Source organism: Kogia breviceps, chromosome 9 (genome assembly GCF_026419965.1).
Source record: "Kogia breviceps isolate mKogBre1 chromosome 9, mKogBre1 haplotype 1, whole genome shotgun sequence".
Classification (NCBI taxonomy): Eukaryota; Metazoa; Chordata; class Mammalia; order Artiodactyla; family Physeteridae; genus Kogia; species Kogia breviceps.
In genome coordinates this window covers 78,591,698-78,612,304 of record NC_081318.1, presented here as the reverse complement: position 1 = coordinate 78,612,304, position 20,607 = coordinate 78,591,698, and the positions used below count along the sequence as shown (strand labels likewise).

At 35.5% G+C, this 20,607-nt stretch overlaps 1 protein-coding gene and 1 long non-coding RNA gene across 4 annotated transcripts in view; one reads left to right on the top strand and one right to left on the bottom strand.

Annotated features, from left to right (window-relative positions):
* The window catches only part of SEMA3D (semaphorin 3D), a 214,227-nt gene that overhangs the window by 20,624 nt on the left and 172,996 nt on the right, over positions 1-20,607 (bottom strand). For all 3 annotated transcript variants that reach the window (XM_059073860.2, XM_059073858.2, XM_059073859.2), the window contains 5 exons: positions 9,613-9,835; positions 7,437-7,525; positions 5,574-5,615; positions 3,082-3,239; positions 222-286 (listed from right to left, as the gene is read on the bottom strand). In XM_059073860.2, coding sequence (XP_058929843.1) covers positions 222-286; positions 3,082-3,239; positions 5,574-5,615; positions 7,437-7,525; positions 9,613-9,835 — 577 coding nt within the window. The remainder of the gene's footprint in view (positions 1-221; positions 287-3,081; positions 3,240-5,573; positions 5,616-7,436; positions 7,526-9,612; positions 9,836-20,607) is intronic.
* The window catches only part of LOC136794864 (uncharacterized), a 177,790-nt gene that overhangs the window by 110,240 nt on the left and 46,943 nt on the right, over positions 1-20,607 (top strand). The window lies entirely within an intron of this gene.

Genomic DNA, 20,607 nt, shown 5'->3' with positions numbered 1-20,607 from the left:
AAAAAAGAGTATAGGAATTTTAAAAGCAAATAACAATATAACCAAGAATTACCACTTAGGCATGTGAATAGGAGGTTGATTTATAAAACTTCCTATTGCTTTTCCAGAACACAAGCATTACACAAAATGAGTAGGTGTTTTAACTCGTATAATAAAAAAGACACACAAAGACCAGGCTTAAAATTTTCAGTGGGAGGAAAGCATATTAAACCCATACTTACTGTCTTCTATGTCCCAGCACTGGGTGATTGGGTCCCCATACTTCACATCTTGGCGTCTAGCTCGCCTACGCAAAAGGGATTAAATAGAACTTCAAGCATGATATCTGAGATATACAAAGTCTACATCTAACACTCAAAACTGTAGCAGAAGCAGAATTATGCTTTACTGCTCAACTTAAATGCAGGTCAATATTCCAATTACTCTAACATTAATTCAAATAATACTAGTGGTAGAGTCCTAACAGAATAAATCCTGTTTTGGTAAGAAGATGATCTGAATTTTATTTCAGAATAAATCCTGTTTGGGTAATAAGATGATCTGAATTTTATTTAACTACCACAATTTTCTTTTTCTCTGACTTTTGACAAATTATTCAACAGAACAGGTTGAATATAAATACAATCCAGTTATTATATACTTCCTATGGGGGTAACTATTTGTATCTTCTTTTTCTCAGTCAGCCAATGGAAAAGTAATAAGATATCAAAGAGCTTTAGTTAGTGGGTAAGAAAGTACACACGAATACAAAATGCCTTATCATATGAAGATTCATTATTATATTGATGTGATTAAACGAGATAAATATCATTTGAAACAAAAGTAAAAGTTTGATATGGCATAATTCCTAGATGTTATTTCTATCTACTGACACATAGTTCACATTGTTTCTCTGAGAGTAGTGATAATGATAATAATAAAATAATGGCCTTGTACATTATTGTCACATATTTTCCTTAAGAGAAAAATTAACTACTGCATAAAAAAAGTAAAAATCTGCCACATCTAAGTTAAATAAGTCTTACACTAGGAGTACAGTTTCATTTGCTTTGGTTATTTTATGTTGCCGTATCAGAGACCCTAGATGTCACAGTAAACATTCTGTGATATGTAGGGTGTTCCTTAAGGGGAATGCTGACCAGATGACAGCGCTGTGGAAGATTCATTTATCATACACATGTTTTGGCTCACATGGACATTGTTAGGTGAGGGAGAACATCACAGTGGCTTGTCTGCAAGATCAGAGGTATAGTCTTGAGAAATACAAGAAGAAAAAATTATGATGGTATAAGGTACATAAGGTCAAGAATGTTTTTAAATCTTGGCTTCTTAAGGAACAGGATCAATTCATCAAACTGAAGGTTCATTACCAACTAATGAGCATTCTTGTTTTTTAGGTTCTTGAAAAGAAAAGCACTCCCCAAAGACTAACTAGGATGAGTATATTCTTTGTCAGAAACTATAACAAAAATGTTGTGACTTTTTACTTTAGACTTGAAATAATGGTATCTCCCCACTTACATTTAATTCAGAGATTTCAGGGAATATAAAAAGGTCTTGGAATAGTATCTGTTTTTGTACTATACATTCAATCTGTGATCACTAGAATTTGCAATTTGACAAATCATTAAACTTTCCAAAAAAAGTGCATATGTAGTAGCGGGACTAACATATGCTCACCTGTTATCTTATTTTGTTAAGACCTAAAGATGAGAAAAAAATACCATATATAATTTGCTGATATTTTACGTAGAATAAAATATACTTTGGGCAATACTTTAGAAAATAGTGTTACTATAAACCACACTTTAAAATAATGATATTTTAATATATTCAGCCACCATCAGTCATATTAATGAGCATTCAGGGTGTTTCCAATAATTTTGCTATTGAAAACTGTGCTGAAATGAACATCAAACATATAATTTGTGGTACTTTTTTGCCTGAGTGTGTAAAATAAATTCCTAGCTGGGTACTGTTTGCCCAGAATAGCATTATTTTTAAGAGCACATAAAGCAATAAACTACAAACAGCAGGATGTAGTTGGATATTTAAGCATATCTGGGTGGCAGAAATTCGTCAAGTTGGAGTAAAAGCAAAATTATACAGAATCACTGGGATGTGCTGTGGGCTGTATATAATCTACACTGTTACAAAAACATATTTATACATTATTAGTAAAACAGCAACTATGAGTATATACATATTTATAAATAAGGGAAGAATATACAAAAGGTAGAGTAGTTAAGAAAGCAAACTTTTCATGCTTTTTGACAAAGATGAAGAAAAAGGATATAAGCAATTTATCAGAATTTTTTACAGCTCTGAAACTGAGGGTTATCATCAGTTAAATCCATGAAAACTGTAACCTGCCTTCATTAATCAAGCTTGCTTTAATTGTTGCTATAAAAACGTGCATGTCCTCCAAGCCTCAGGTAACCTAAACAGGACATTTGCCCAAGTTGTTTAGGAACTTGGAGTCAGCTGTGTTCAGTTTTAGCTCTAGCCGGTTAAGACTGGTTAGGACCACTGACCCTCCCTCTGGGCATGTGGGAGTGTCCAGTGACCTTTTGACATCAGAGGCCAAAAACTCCACGCTCAGAGCAGGCATCCCAAGAAGAAGCTTGTAGCTCAGTTTCATCTGCGCAGAACGATGATTACCTCACCTTTTTCTTACCTTCAATCAACCTTCCCCAGGCTCCCCATGCCTTAGCTTTCTCCCATAAGTATCCTCAGTCCCTCGCCTTTGGGGAGGCGAATTTGAGACTTGTTTTCCCCATCTCCCCGCTTGACTGCTTTGTGAATAAACCCGTTCCCTGCTACACATCTTGGCATCTCCACGTTTGGCTTGCTGTGCATCACACAAAACTAGTTTGGTAAGACTTCCACATTTCCAGATTTCAGAACATTCTGTTTTATCCTCCTTCAAAATTTAGCTGTATGAAAAACTCTAAAACATTTAGATTGTAATATTCCTACTACAGACCATGTTTTCTCTTTAAACTGCAAAAGAAGGTATTCGTGTGAGATAATTCATTGTGTGAAAAGCAAGACTTCATCTTAATTTGATGTGCCTCTCACCTTTTTGAAGTGGGTGCATAGCGAGAGCATGCATTTCCATCCCAGGCACAGTAGGGGTCTCTGGCAAGACAACAGTCTGCACAAGCTTTCCCATAAGTGTCACATCTGTGCAGGGAAAGCTGAACCAGTCCATCTCGGGAACCAACGTACAACTGTTGCTGCAAATCAGGCAAAACAAATGCATTAGAAGCATCTTTCAGATGAGTCTTAAGAACTTCCCTTTCTTGAATACCACATCACAGACCTAAATCTGTCTCCTCGGGTGCCCTGACCGTTATAAACACTTGCACACAAACATAAGGAAGAGTAAGATAAGTCAGTCTTCTATCCCTGGTTGGATGGCGGTTTGAAGATGATGACACAGAATTGGACAGCATTCTAGAGAGCTAGAGTAACCTTGGCAGTAATTTAAAAGGTCAAAAACCAGCTGCTAGACTGAGGAATTAAGATGTCAGATTCTTTCTTAGTAGTTGAAAATACACTCTGGTAGATTACATCAAGCACAGATGCTAAAGGTAACACTGATGGTCTTCTCTTGCCATGGCTTCTTATATAAGAGTTGACTGAAAAGAGGTTTATAAAAAACTTTCCTGTAATTTTAACTAACCAGTTCATTTGTTAATGAAGTATGGATCCCTGAAGGAAGTTGAGTGATAAGTGAGAGAGAAAGTATTTGGTATCACTGTGAAGAAAGTATTAAGGAGGTTTGTGGGATGCTGTATCACACGTGAAAGCCTGCAGGATACTGACCAACTCAGCAAATAGAATCACATTTTGAAAATAAGTCCTGAAAATAATGCACTGCTCCCTACATGTATTCACTTGAGTGTATGTGGTGGAGGTAGAGGGAGGGACGATAACAAGTGAATAAGCCACAGTCTGTGCCTTCAAGTAACTTACGGTCAAGTCTAGTGGACATGCCAAACTTTAAATGGAAGGAAAAAAATCTGAGAAATAGATATTGGCACAAAGAACATACATGAACTCCACCTATAGAAATCTATCTTATACCCCTACCACCCACTTAAGACCTCCTGGAGGCTAAATGTGGACTTTGTTTAGTATTTTACTATATAATTCTCTAGCGTTTGATACCAGTAAGACTAAAGCCTCCTTGAAAGTCTCTTCCCTTTCTCCTGTTCTCCCTCTATTTCTGCCTAAGACTTCTGTTTCCTTCGATGATTCCTTTCTTTGCATTGAACATTGGGTTTCCCTCTTTGCGATTCTCATCTTTACTCTTCTTCCTGTACAAAGACTCAGTTATTTTGAAAACAACATAGACACGCACACCCTGATTCCCCTAAATCTAGCCTTCCTACCCTACCTTGACCAAGAGACATCATCCCAGTCACCCACGTCAGGAATCTGGGAGTTATCTCTGAATCTTCTTTCACTCTCACTCGGTCTGCCACCTTATCTCTCTGTTCTCTTACACAGCACTCTCAAATCCATTTCCTCCTCCCTCTCCACTGCCCCTGCCTTTGTCTCAGTCCTTATCATCTCTTTCCTGGATGACCTGTAAGTGTCCTTACTGTTTCAGCTGGCTTCACCCTTGTTTTCCGGTCACCCTCACCTCCACCCTCACCTCCACCCCAGGACTCAGTCCCTCTTCCACACTGCCACACCAGGCTGCTCTCTCTAAGAGGAAAATCTTATCATGACACCCTCCTGCTTAAAATCTTTAAAGGTTTTCATTGTCTTGGATAAACTTGTTAAACTTCTCAGGAGGGCATCCATGCAAGGATGTGTCTACTCTTCTTCTGTCTTACTTCCCCAGATTCCTTTCTAGCCTCCTTGCCCCTTGAGTGCAGGTATGCTCTCTGCTCCAATTGTACACAAACTTATTTGAATAAGTTCTATTCTTTCACTCTTCACGCCTTTTCAAATGGTCCCCTCTTCTACTCAACATATGCTTCCCCACCCCATCCTTCTTTTTATTTATCTGGTTACCTGCAGTATCCTTCATAGCTCGAGTTGCCTATCTCTCCCTGCTCCCCTGGCTCCCTTTTACACCACTTCCTCTCCTCTCTGTCTCCCTAGAACATGGTTCCATTATTGCTCTACTTTGTTAGCATGCTCCTTTGCCTTCCAGCTCCAAGTGACTATTGGGCTGTTTGCCATTGCAGTCCATAGTCTAACTACTAGGCTCGCTGATTAAAAACCATCTTTAATGTTTAGGGCTAGTATTCTACATGAATTACTTTACAGCCTTGACAGAATGACATTCTCATGAGACTAGGAAAGTGAGCTCAATTTTCAAGACCCGAAGGAAGGGGAGAATGTATTATTCAATTAATGAAATTGGGTCCCGTGTCTCCTAAGGCAAGGCTGAAACAATGCCGTATAATCAGTTGTAAAAGAAACAAATAATCAAAAGCTTTTTACACTATTTATAGTTTAACTTCCAGTTTCAATGGATTTTCCCTAAAATAAAGTTTGATTCAAACAATCTTTCTTTTGTGGCTAAGTTTTACACAAAAATTAGAAAGTACCTGCTTCAGAGACAACTCCATGTTCAAGATGATTGATGAATGCTGAAAATAAAATTTAACTATTAATAAAGATAATCATGAACAATCTTTTAGAGTAGCCAATATTTTGTTTTATCTTATACCAAGGACAACTGGAGTAAACTTCAAGGCTCTGTTATATAAGGAGAAAAAGATTTTAACATTTGCTATTTCCTTCCCATGTGTAGTGATTCAACCTTAATAAATATTATCAAAATAGTTATTTTTAAATCTTATTCAAGAAAAATACCTAAATGTATGAGGAGACACTCTGCATTGAAAATTATTCCCGGTTACCCTCAAGGTTTCTCCCTCTTCTGACTCTGCTTATCTTAACTGCTTCCATATAATTCAAACTAGTGTTGACAAGAACATCTCCATAATTATTTATTGCCTCTTTCTGCTCTTACTTAGATCAGTAGTTCAAAAACTTGTTCAAGTAGTAAAATTCTAAAAAGTTATAGTGCTTCTTATGGATGTGCATATTCTTTGTAAAACACTGCAAGATACGATGCACATGGTTCCACGACATGAAAGTTTTATTTGTAGAAAACATGCCTCTATGCGTGCAATACAAAATTTAAAACATGAACACAAAGGCTACCAAACTAAAAAGGATGGAATGTTTAAACATTTTTTTAATCTATCGTCTGTGTCTCTCTCTATATATGACTATTCATTTCTCACCAGCCAATATTTACTAAGCAATAAACACAAGCAGATATTAAAACTTTAAGAAAATTTATGAAAAAAATGAAAAGAAATGTTAAATGAGAAAGTTCTATCCAATAACTTTTTTTTATGAATTAAGCAAACAGGGTCATTATTTAATCTTAACAGTGGAATCCAAACAATTCCTCTTGGTCAGTAATAACCGCTGAGTAGACTTAGTCTAATGTGCCTCTGTGTATTATGGGGGCTTTATTTTTGCCCTCTGGGTTCGCACTTATATTTGATATTGGCTTTTCCCTCAGGAACTACCCACGACTTTGTTTCTGGTAGATTCCAGAGAGCAGGTCTTGTTCTTGTTAACTCCTGGACCACTATTATCATCACAATGTAAACAGCATCCTGCGGAACCCAGCCTGTTAATTAACTTGAGCCCCTCAGCAGAGATCTCTACTCTCTTTGAAGGCAATAGAAGTTTACATGGAAACAAACTGTCTCAACAACAATGGTATAAAAGACAGCATATTTTTTAAAAGCTCTTCTAAGAAATGCAATTTTATTTCTAATTTCATTTTAGAAAATAACTCTAAATTGAATTTCATTGAAGATCTACAAAGAATGCCACAATTCAAATTTACTACTGTTAAAAGTCTAAGGACATTCCCCAAATCTGGAGAACTATTATTTTAGATCTACTAACGCTTTTGGTGGTTGAAGGGAATTTAGCATACATAAAGACTTACTATCAAGCAACTTTAAAAAAAAATTCCTTACAGAAATGCAGGGACACATGATTTATACACTTTTCCAGTTTCCTTAAATTCAATTGAGGAAAAATTGAAAAGTAAAATTTATAAAGTAGAAAAGCATCTGGATAGTAAAAGAGACCCTAGGCTTTCATCTACTGTGGCGATTTGTCTGAACATATGCTTAGAGAACTCAGTCATGAGGGGCAACCCAGGAGCCCCAAGTTCAGTGATATTTCTACAGGGGAAAATGAGTCCCATTCTTAGTTGCTTTTAAAACTTTTTCCTTCACTTAAGGAAAAGAAAAATAAAGAAGCTAATTGCAAAGACTTCTTCAGAAAGAGTCGTGACGTACTGACACGAACATGTCCTATATAAGAACTGCTCAAGTTCATCATCGCTTCTCCCGGAACTCTGGCCTAAGTCTTACCTTGAATATGTGTAACTCCTCCAGTACCACCTCTTCCATTTTCCACTTCTCCTTTGAAATGCTGACAACTTTTAGGACTGTTCCAATGTCTGAAAAAATACATTACACATGATCCTGTTGTTTCTACTTCAATGTTTAGTTAAGCATTTTCCTAGCAACCTTCACATGGCTCCCCTCATTTTTTTTTCAATGCCTTTCAAGCAGTCAGGTTAAACAAAGCATGCGAGAAGTGAAGCTTAATGTATATGATTCTCCACTTTTGAAATACTATAGCTTTCAGCTCATAAAACACACTTACACAGAAAATATTAAAAGACACACATTCAGAGTGTATTCCTAATACAAGGAATAGAGATGTCTCCTTTAAACATTAGTTGAAAGGGTAACAAAAGAGGAACAACATTTCTGGAACTTAACTTAAAAGGTTAAAATATATTAACAGATTTTCTCTCTCAATGTGAGAAATATTTATTCAGTACTTATCCAGTTCACCATGAAAGATAAATATATATATTTTTAATAAACTTAACAAATGGAAGATAAATCATTGAAGCTATCTACATGGGGGAAGTAGTAGCTCACTCATAAAATGTATTTTACTTACAGAAATATAATTAATGATCTAGAAAATAAAATTTTGTCTAAAATTATTTTAGTTCAATTTAAAAGAACTAAACTATTAGCACAAGATTAATCATATATTGCAGTCCACAAGGTGGCATGTTATTACAGAAAGACGATCAAAAGAACATTTTAGAAAAAAATCCCATTTGGAAATTAATGTATAGACTGCCTTACACATAAAAATAAATTTAAAATAGTTGCTTTTAAACTTCTGAGCACAGAGGTTGAAGTAGGTTAACATGTATGGTAATATCCTATTTGTACAAGATAGTCAGGATTATTTGTTTTTAAATGACTCTAGGATCTTTGAAAAATATTAAATATATATTTTCTGAATGTCATAATTGAAAATCAATCTATCTTAGTATCCTCATAATTTTCTAAGTAAAAGTTAGGTAGTACCACCTAGTGGCTAAATGGCTTTTCTGACCCTGAAATGTTGAAGAACTAGAAATGAGCTTTGGGTGGGCAGTGCAATTAAGGGGCAAGCTCATTAGAATTATTGACAAACTAATTATTTCATGTTTAGACGCTTCAGTAGTAATCGCTGTAGTCTTGAAAGTGTTACTTTTTTCCCTGGGCCTTGGTACTGCCATCTGCAACATAATCAGGTTTGACAACTGGTGTTCTTGAAAGTCCTGAGTCTGTCACACAGACGCTTCCTAATAAACCTAACTTGTGTAAAACCAATATATTTTTTTAAAAAAATTATTCTAAAATTGTTTTATAGTCCTAAAAACATTTCAATAAAAAGTCCATTTCTTAAAAACTCATCAAATTTCTATTTCTTTATGCAATGTGTGATCCATCAAATGACATAACATTATCTAGGATGTAGTAGTTTTGTTTTAATGATACATGTTATCTTTACTGCCAATACAATTCACAGGATATTATTAGATATTACTTTTTTTTTTGAGATGCACCAAATAAGCAATATTTCTTTCCCTTGAAAAAAAAAGGTAATCATTTTATAATTACTGAGTTGGTAGTCAAAAAAATAAAATGGGCTCTAATAATGAAAGTGATACTTAATCCACAAAATTCAAGGACAGGAAAAATAGTCACCAAGTAGTTTCTACTTTAAGTTCTTTACAAATTAATGATTAACTTTTCTGAAACCACCATAAGCCAACTAAGTCAGTGATTCTCAAAATTGGGTGAAGGGATCCTTTGGGGTAAGATTATCAGATATCTCTGTAGAGAGAGGGAAATGTGAAGTCTGAAAATAGAGAAGCTTTGCTTTACCTACTTGTTTTAGTCCATAGTCATTCAACAAATATGTATTTAGCACCTCATCTGTAGCAGGCACGTTGCAGTCGTAATATAGTAGTATATTTTGAAATCTCAAATAACACTAATGGAGGCTGGGAGATATGTATGATCGTCAATTAAAAGCACATGTTATGCAAGTTAAAAAAAACACTGACTGGGTATTAGCTAATAGTTACTCATTTTGATTTTGGCCGGTAAAGTTTTTTGAAGTTTTTGTTTTGTTTGTCTAATAATGAAAAATTCATTTGAAAGAAGGCATAACCTGGCTGTAGCATACCTGTTCCAAGAAACATCACATCGTACTGGCCATCTTCTGCGACAACATGATCCACCACAATCTGTGTCAGTCTGTAATCCACATTGATGCGCTTGAATGTTGGTCCTCCCACAACTGGATATACTGACTTATACATCACAGGGTGCCGCTTTATGAAACTGATGACATCGTCTGGAAAATCTCGGGTGGATTTAATCAGTGGGTCATAGGTTTTGCTTGGACACTGAAAAGAAATGAGGAGGGGAGTAAAGGCATTGTTCACACATCTGAGAAATTTTCACTTCTAATAAAGTTTTTAAGGCTTATCATTGATAATATTAAAGGAATGGTCAACAGGATCAATATGAAATCACATGTATTGACAGATGTAAATAAATGTGGCTTACCTGGAGTGTATATAAATCCAGTTTTTGCTTTCAAAAACAGTCTTAATTATTACAATGAAATATTATTCAGCTACACAAAAAATGAAATCTTACTATTTGCAACATGGATGGACCTTGAGGGCATTATGCTAAGTGAAGTAAGTCAGACAGAGAAAGACAAATACTGTATGATCTCACTTATGTGTGGAATCAAACAAAAGAGCTCAAACATACAGAGAACAGATTAGTGGTTGCCAGATATAGAGGGTGCAGGATGGGCAAAATGGGTCAAAGGGTACAAACTTCCAGTTATAAATCCTGAGGATGTAATGTGCAGTATGGTGGCTACAGTTACTAACATTGTATTGTGTATTTGAAAGTTGCTAAGAGTAGATCTTAAAAGTTCTTATCACAAGAAAAAAATAATTGTAACTATGTATGGTGACTGATGTTAACTGGACTTATTGTGGTGATTATTTTTCAATATATACAAATACTGAATTATGTTGTACACCTGAAACTAATGTTATATGTCATTGATACCTCAATAAAACATTAATTGTGCACATATTTTAAATCTTTTATCAATGTCCAGTTGGGCTCTTGCTTTTGAAATACTTTTCAGTTGCATAAGCACAAGTAAACATTGATAATTCCAATCCATATCTTTTCTTCCAAGAAGTATGACTTCAGAAAACCAAATACAAAACCCCCATGCTAGATATTTGTATTGTCTTTTGAACTTTTCTCTTCTTGAATTAGCCTCAGATCTCAAAAGACAACTGTCTTTGCTTGTTGGCAGATAGAATGGCTAATGATCATCAGAGAGAACCTTATGAAACAAATTATCATGCTTATTAAAGCTTCTCAATGTTTCTCCAAAAAGGTTTCTAAATTATATCCATTTACCTGTATTTTCTAAAGTTTCCAAAGTGAGCTCCTTTCTTGCAAAGGTACATGAAATTTGAGTTGAAATAATTAAGAAAGTGATCTATAAACATTATTATTTTCAATTTCCTTTAATTAATGTAAAATTTCAGTTTTAAATTAAAACCATGATTGTTAATAAAATGGAACAAATCAACACGTCATAAAATTACTTGTAAAATAACTTTAATAGTTTGATATCATAATTATCTAGTTTCTCATAACTGGCGTGAAATTTTACTGTGAGCAAGTCAACAACTCTTCCCCTAAAGGATCTGTGGGGAAACCCTCAGGGAATTTTTCACTTCTGTCTAAAATCTCCTCCTGTGCACCTTTTGACATCCACTAATTCAATAGTTAGCATACCCTGCCCCCTGGTGGTAAAAGTAAAAAATTCACACTGGTATGAATTCAATGTGCCTCTATCCAAAAACATGAAAAGGGAATTACTTCGTAAATCCCTTCAAAATATTACTTCAAATATCTCCCCTCCCACATACTAACTCTATTTTATGATTTTATTATATTGTAATTTAGTAAGTTATCTCAGAGAGAACAATGCTGTTACCACATTTGAATTCTTAATTGGCTAATATTTTGGAATGGAAAAGTTTAGCTGTATGATGCAGGAACAGAAAAGAAAATGAGTAATATTAAGGAAAGTTTATAAGAAAGTGCTGCTTTTTCCCTGTTTTAGTTTTTAGACAAGTTGAAACATAATCTCCACTGAACTGAGCCACTTATACCCAAAACTAATTAGAATCTTGTCAAGGCTCAAAATTGTACTTCTCAAAGCATTCACGAGCGTCATTCTCAAGGAACTAAAGATACTGGAGTTAGTCACAATAAATGACCCTGACCTCAAATTTACAGCAATAAAATCATAATAGCTCACTAAATTACAAGAAATAGCAAAGAAGTTGTACTTTTTAAAAAAATCTGTCAATTTTCTATAAATAGCTTGAGAATATATTTATCTTTCATAAGAATCTTGCATGTGAAAAGAAACTGATCTTTTCTTGATCAGTTTTATTGACTTGTCCCAGGCCTGCACCAAAAAGGTTAGAAATGTCCTAGAATGTTATTCATTTGGTACTTACTGATCATATTCCTAGCTGGATGTTGGTCTAAAGATCTAAGTCTGTATCTTCATTGTTTCTAGCACTTTGCTTTCAGCCAAGTGAAATCTGTCAACTCAATAATGCAAGGAACCCTATATTAAGTAGATTAAGCTGTAACTCAAAATGGATACGGAGCTCAAATGATACAAAGCTCTTGCCCAATTACAGGCTGCATGTTTAAGACTCAGTCAAAGGCCATTCATAGTGGGCTTATAGCTTATAATGCCTGTGGTACTATCTGGTAGGTCTATTATTAAAATCAAAGCAAATGCAAGATTTCTGCCTGCATTACATTTTTGAAACAGCCCTCCAACTTAAGAAAAACATCTCTTTTGACTTTGTAGCTATAATCATGCAGTAGCCAGTATTTCAAAGGAAATAACATCATGCTATTCAAGTCAGTTTTTTATATCAAATTTTCAAACCATAAGAAATTTTAATGTGAGAAAGGATAGGTGAATGAAGCTAGGAACATTCATCAAAGAAACAAACATGATAATTTTCCTCATTGTTCACCTCTGACAAAGAAGTTTAAGTGTAATAAAATCTAACAAAAAAAGAAGAGAAGGGAAACCTGGCTTCTATTGACTATTATAAAATAATCTTTGAAAATGTATTTTTTTTCATATAGCAGCTTTTCCTCATGGCATGCTGCCAGTGTTTGGATAAGATCTTTATCCTCTAGGTTGCTGTGTGTGATCTCTCTGGTCTGCGTCTCCACTCTACTTTCACAAATGAAAGTGATTTGGTAGAGATACTCCCTGAGGTTTAAGATAGTACAGTTTGAACTAAATATTAAAAACCAGTGGAATTTTTCCTTTGATATCATAGCTGCATCTCACACAGATCTAAAAATAACTTGGGATGCCAAGTATCTTATGCAGGTAAATGGAAAGTAGGAGAGAAAAATTCCATAAAGGAAAAAGACAAAGCGTGGGGAAATGCTACACCTAAATAACCATATTCAATTATTTTCCTTCCACAAATCCTAGAAAACTTTCCTATTGCAGCTATACATCACAGGTATTAAAAATCTAACGAATTTGTCTCTGTATGTATGTACTTTAAGTTCTACCTGCTGACTCAGTCCATCTGAATGTACTGTAGAGGGCAATTTATTTCTGCTTCCAGCTTTCTAACATTTGTCTGACTTCCATCACTTTAGCTCCTGTGACTGTAAGAAATAAACCAGGGAACTACTGTTTCAAAAAACTCTAAGACATTTTAAAATATAAAGGGGAAAAAAAAAGAGCGAGCTATTACCAAAGCTCTAAAATGTCCATATCTTGCTGGAAATAATACCAGCACAAGAGCAGAGGAGAAAAGAACCTGCCTAGGCAGCTCTGAGATGAAAGGGTAAACCCAGTGGCAATAAGCCCTGGTTGCATGCCTATCTCCCAGGGCTGGCTGCCACCCTGACTAGGTGTGATCGTGTTATGCTTGGCACGTCTGCGTGTTTGCAGAGGGCCTTCAGTCGTGCAGTGGGAAGCAATGGATATGAGGAGAAAAACGGGTTTTATCCAATGAGAGAACTTTGCCCCTTGGCAAGGCCCCAGACAGCTGTTACAAGTTTTCTCCCACTGCTGCTTGGGGCTATTCTCTACAGGTTGCAGTTTCCTTTTAAACAAAGCAGAGGGATGATGAGTGCGAGTGAAGACATGGCATGAGGAACAACTGAACCGGGCTTTCATTTTTAGCAAAATGGGAAAAATAAGTTAAATGTGTAAAGAAGTCTCATTTTTATTTATAAAGTAAAACATGCAAATTTAATAGGTGCCATCCTATCCCCCTACTATTCCTCTAAGAGTCAGTTTATAACATATATGGGCAAAGAAAGATGCTATATTCAATCTGAGATAGAAGGGCCAGAGAGATAAATACACAGGTAAATCTATCTTTTTTTGAAGGTTCTCTTTTTTTTAGAAGAATTTCTATACCAGAAAAATGAAAACATGATTGAATGGAGTAAGTAGCCTGGGATTTGGAGAACCTCATTTTAAAAGCGAATGTTGGCCGTACGGAAAAGAAAGCTGAAAGCCAGTTGAAGAGATTGATTTGTTATTTGAATCAGCTGCCTTTCACCATTTCAGAGAAACACAGCCTAGATACAGTTAAAGGAAAATGGTAGAGATGTTTTGTCATACACCCTTAGGAACTTGGAGTCAGGAGGCCCAGATTCTAGACCTGCCTCTGCTTCTTCTTTCGAGAATCAAAAACCTAGAAGGGTTAGAATTAAAGATATCCTATCCAATAAGTGGAAAGCCATGCAGTGAACAAATGTTGGGGGAAAAAAACCCCCGTGAATTTAATATGATAGAGAGGCATCTATGAGCTAGTAATACGTAAAATGAGATTTTCCCAAAGATTTCCATATACTTTAAATCAATTAGGAACTTTAGTTGAAACAAAAGAAACAGCAATGAAATTTTAGACATATTCTTCAGATGCATAAATGAGAAGACAGTGTGACACTGTGAGGGAATTCTTCCGTTATTTTTTTCCATCCCATTTGGATCTCTCACAGTCTAACACTATACAAATCAAAAGCAAGTTTAGGATATGACTTTTGGACTCTCTTTCTTTCTGTACCCTTATCTTTGAATCAATCTTAAAACATCTTTTTTTCTAGAAATACAATCAAGAAAATCCTTACTTAATGGGGCCAGTCTAGGTTACAACTCAGATCTAATTTAGGGGATTCATGAAGACATACAATTCTAAGAATCATCAGCTCTATAAAAACAGTGTGTTACATGAATATGTCATTGCTCAAGCCAAATATTTTAGGTAGATAAGGAAGAGGAAACAGGGTGTCCAAAGAGTTTTGGAACTCATGAGTTTCATGTTTTATTTCAAACCCCTGCTGTTGAAGACCTGGGCCAAGGTAGAAGTTGGAATTTCTCAGCAGTCATTCTAGTTCGAAGTGAAGTACCATTGCATATATCCAGTCTGCTATAATAATTGAGTTATTGTCATTATGTATTATTATCCTATGATATGATACAATATCTCCAGGATTTGCTCTTTTTTTGAAGCAAAATCATAAGTCAATCTCAATGAAGGCTGTGATGCTTAGATATGTTGGAAGAAAAAACGCTTTTCTTGAACAGGTGGATATGCCAGGACCAGCAGCTGGTCCATGACAGAATTTTTAGTAGGATGAAGTTTCCAGTGGCCATGGAAAAGAATTTTGTGATTTTTTTTCACTGCCTTTTACGTGTTAGAAAGTTTAATAATTTGGTGGGAAATAAATAAGGACTGTTAGACATAACCTCATCCACATCACAGTTTGGGAGACTTTATCTCAGAGCAGAGAAGGGACAGTAAAGCCTCTCTTGCAAAGAGGGGAATCTATTTACCTTTATTTTTCATTTACTCTAGAGAAAAACCCATGTGAGGAATTGTACATGGTGGGGCTTCTTGTTTAGACGAAGACTTGAAATGTTATAGAAAGGTCGAGATTTCATTGCTTTACATATAATGGTAGCTGAAAAATCACTTAACATTGTCTTTGTAGTGGGTCAGTTAAATCAAGGATCTGATTAATATATGAATGTGACTTCAGAAAAAGGATTTTAATTTTTTCTAAAGATCTGAATTCCTAAAATAGAATTGGAGAGGGGAAATGTTTTTTCAGGGATTACTTGAGATTAAACGACTCTTAGTTTTTACAGGACATTTCAGTATTTTTCTCTTTTTCTCACTAAAAGGACAAGAGCATATTATCTATACTCAGGTATACACCATAGAAGGTCAATAAACATGAAGAAGGAGGCTAGATTAGTGGTTTTGGTAGTTTATGTGACTTAACAGGAAACAAAAGAAAAGCAACAACGACAAAAGCAATTAGGAAGTTCTAGCTGAAAATGAGCATATGTATTCAATGTGTCCAGTGTCAGACAGTGTAAGAGGCAGAGCTGGGGTAAGAGATCACGTCTTTAGTATACAGTCAAGGATGCTTTTCATCATATCGTGGTGTTCCTTGAACTATGGCTTTGCTTCAAATGTTTGAACCAAGGAATTCACAGGTATTCTAAGAGTCACCGTTTGCATCACCTCTTTCTAATACCTGTACACACAAAAAGAATGCGTTTTGCTGTTGTTTAAGCTATTAATAGGAATTTTAACGTATTTATCATTCACCAGTATATACATAGAAAAACAAGGTATGAAATTAAAAAGTACCTATAACTACCTCTTTTTGCTCCCTACCAAAAAAATGAAGCCTTAGTTGGGAAATTCATGAGTAAGTTTTGATCTTTAAAAGTAAAGGTGAGGGCTTCCCTTGCAGCGCAGTGGTTGAGAGCCCGCCTGCCGATGCAGGGAACACGGGTTTGTGCCCCGGTCCGGGAAGGTCCACATCCCGCGGAGCGGCTGGGCCCGTGAGCCATGGCCGCTGAACCAGTGTGTCCGGAGCCTGTGCTCCGCAACGGAAGAGGCCACAGCAGGGAGAGGCCCGCATATGGCAAAAAAAAAAAAAAAAAAAAAAAAAGTAAAGGTGAAACACTTAACAGTAAAAGCAGTAACTATTTGGGAGGAAATGGAATTTAAAAATGAATTGTTATTTTTATAAAATGAGAGGTTTAGAAATTGTTTAAAAACTATGGGAAAATGATTCAGGAGCAGTGAAACATACATTTCTTTAATGTTTTAACTTCAAAAACTGCACATTTTGGCTATTGTGAATAGTGCTGCAAATGAACATGGGAGTGCTACTCTCTCTTCAAGATCCCAGTTTCAATCCATTTGGACAGATATCCAGAAGTAGGATTGCTGGATCATATGGTAGTTCTACTTTTTAATTTTTTGACAACCCTTCATCCCATATGTGGAAACAACCTAAATGTTCACTGACTGATGAATGGATTTTAAAAAGTGTCTCTATATAGGGTTTCCCAGATGGCGCAGTGGTTGAGGGTCTGCCTGCCAGTGCAGGGGACATGGGTTCGAGCCCTGGTCCGGGAGGATCCCACATGCTGCGGAGCAACTAGGCCCGTGCGCCACGGCTGCTGAGGCCATGTGCCACAACCGCTGAGGCCTGCGCTCCTGGAGCCTGTGCTCTGCAGCAAAAGCCACTGCAATGAGAAGCCTATGCACCGCAGTGGGGAGTAGCCCTGCTCTCCACAGCTGGAGAGAGCCTGCGTGCAGCAATGGGGACCCAGCACAGCCAAAAATAAATAAATTAAATAAATAAATTAAAGGAAAAAAAAGTGTCTATACATATAGTGGAATATTATTCAGTCTTGAAAGAAAGGAAACCCTACCACTTGTGACAACATAGTTAAACCCAGAGGACAATACGCTAAGTAAAATAAGTCAGCCATGAAGGACAAAAACTGCTTAATTCCACTTATATGTATATATAAAACATAGTCAAACTCATAGAAGCAGAGAATAGAACTGTGGTTGCCAGGGGCTCGGGGGGGGGGGGTGGAAAATGGGAAGTCATCAATCAGTGGGTATAAAATTGCAGTTACACTGGGTAAGTTCTAGAGAGCTGCTATACAACATTACAGCCTGCAGATAATAATACAGTACTGTACACTTAGAAATCTGGTAAGAGGGTAGATCTCATGATAAGTGTCCTTACCACAATAAATTTCTTTCCAAAAGTCCTTGCTTCTCACCTTTCTGATAAGAGAATAGTTTAAAAACTGAAGCTCACTTTCAAGTAAACATGTATTAATATTTACATTTATGCATAAATCATAAAAACTCCTTATCAACACAGAATGAAACTACAGAGTAAATTTTTAATAATAAATCAAATGTCAAAAATAAAACCTTCTGCCTTTACAAATCTTCCCTAGATTTTTTTGCCTGATCCCAGTTTGGTTTCTATATCTGACCTGTTATCACTCATTGTACGGTAGATTCTTCCATACTGCATTTCACTTGGAACTTATTACCAAGACCCAGCAGTTCAGTAAGGCCCATCTGAACGAAATATAATTTGTTCAGAGACTCTGTTTGGACACCAGAGGGCAGAACAGTCACTTGAAGTGAAGGAATTCTGTAAGCGAATCTTGTGCATTCTTGAATTTCCAGGCTTATTAACATTGTAGAGTAGTGATATCATTGTAAGGCTAGGAGTTTAGGTTTAACTTTTTATCACAGGAAGTACAGAAGTCTGTCAAACTAAAAAAATTAAGTAGCTATAGCACACAGAAAGTTCTAATGTTTATTTACCAGAGTGATAATGTCAACAGAAGGCACTGCTGGGAGAACAACTTAGAATTCAACCTCAATAGCAATATGGATGAGAAAATGTAAGTGCAACGGTGGTTTTTAAAATTATTTAAAATTTTTAACATAAGTGGAAAGTGGCTTTTAGATTAAAGATCCTGACATTTCATAGAAAGCAAATTATTCAGCAATGCTTTGATTAAAGTAAGATGTGTTCCCCTGAATTACAATAAAATAAATGACAAGTGCAATAAGGCTTCAACACTTCACTATTATTTTTGTAGAGAACAGACTGATCTCTGGAGAAACAATGTAAGGTTCTGTTTGGTTGTTTGATTTTATCACTTTGAAGGCAGAATGGCATGGGGGTTAATGGCATTTGATTTGGAGTTACATGGCTCTAAATTTAATCCTAGTCTCACCACTTTAAAAACTGTGAGACCATGAGCATGTGCTTAACCTCACTGGCTTTTTCTATTTATTTTTTTTAAATTGAAGAAGAGTTAATTTACAATGTTGTGTTTGTTTCTGGTGTACAGCAAAGAGATTCATTTATATTCATATATATATATATATTCTTTTTTCAGAATCCATTATAGGTTATTACAAGATATTGAATATAGTTCCCTATGCTATACAGTAGTACCTTATTGTTTATCTATTTTATATATAGTAGTGTGTATCTGTTAATCCAAACTCCTAATTTATCCCTCCCCCGCTTTCCCTTTTGGTAACTATAAATTTGTTTTCTATGTCTGTGAGTCTATTTCTGTTTTGTAAATAAGTTCATTTGTATCATTTTTTTAGATTCCACATGCAAGTGTTATCATATGTTATTTGTCTTTCTCTGTCTGACTTCATTTAGGATTATAATCTCTAGGTCCATCCATGTTGCTGCAAATGGCATTATTTCATTTTTTATGGCTGAGTAGTATTCCACTATACATATAATATAAATCCCATATCTTCTATATCTATTCATCTGTCGATGGACATTTAGGTTCATTGGGCTTTTTCTTATCCATAAAATTGGGATAATAATATCTACACCATTAAGTTGTCTGTAAGAATGTATGGATAACACGAGTCCTTATTACTGTGTCTGGATCATAAGATGGGTTAAATAATGGTTTTTGACTAAAATTTCTGAGCTGGAGGTTTGTAGAAAATAAGACTCATAGCTTCACTTAAACAAAAATTACTACAATTAGGCTACCTTAAAAAAAAAAAGCAAGTGAGCAAGTGTGTCAGGAGAATATGTAAAAATAAATGCAGTTAATTTTAGGTAGAGCATTCAGCAGCATATTAATCAGGTGAATTTATGGGATAGGTGAGTATTAGAGAATATCAAAGAATAAAGGAAAAAAGACTGGTCAGAAAACTTCAACATCCCTGTTCACTCTGCCATGTTTGGTGATATGATATTGAGAAAATTATTATTCTGGGCATAAGTTTCCTCCTCTGTAAAATGAGAGTGAATTATGCTGTGTCTCTCATCCATTCTGGTTCTTAGATTCTCAAACTTAACAAGAGTCATTACTTGATATACTGTGAAATATAATTTCACTGATTAAATGATAGAGTTATTTAAATGGTAACCTTAGTTTATGAAAAGCTTATTTGTGTAGCAGATTTTCATATCAGATAGATGATATTCCTAACTTCAGCACCAACCCGCCAAATATAAAATATAATGTGGAAAATCTGACTAAGCATTGTATGCAACTAAAAGGTAAGATATCACTGAAAACATAAATAAAGAATTAAGGAAGCCAAAGGTTACACATTTACATACGATTTTAGACATTTTCAAATGTGGTTACAGAGATTTCATAGAGAGTACACAAGTAGCTAGTTACTTCGAAATAACTGATACCCTTTAGTTACGGTAGCTTTCTCGATACTCTTGCAAACCTTTCAGGGGGAGTGGTTATCACTATTCTTACAGAGAATCAATTGGAAAAAGATGGAAAATTTTTTAAAAATTTAAATATCTCAGTAATATTATTTTACATAAATAAATTTTTTTAACTGGCTTATCTGGTTGCTCCCCATCTAAAACCAGTGTAGACACAATCTGAGTTCAGTTCAGAACAAGAAAGAATGCCGCTTTTAACTGAAACTGTAAAGCAAGATAAATAATCCCTGACAGTAACTAGGATATATTTTTCTTTCCCTAAATTCTATAAAAGAACATAATGTACCTGATCAAAGAGAGTGTTCTAACAGAGTCTTCCTAAGGGAGACTTTGTCTTTCTGTCTCAGTTACCAACAGTGGCCCGAGTATGGGCTATGGATTAAAGATTAGTTACGAGGCATAATTCTCAAAGCTTAGCTTTAGATGCGAATGTGTTTACACATTTACAAAAGCATAGGAAAATAGTGATGTTTAGAAG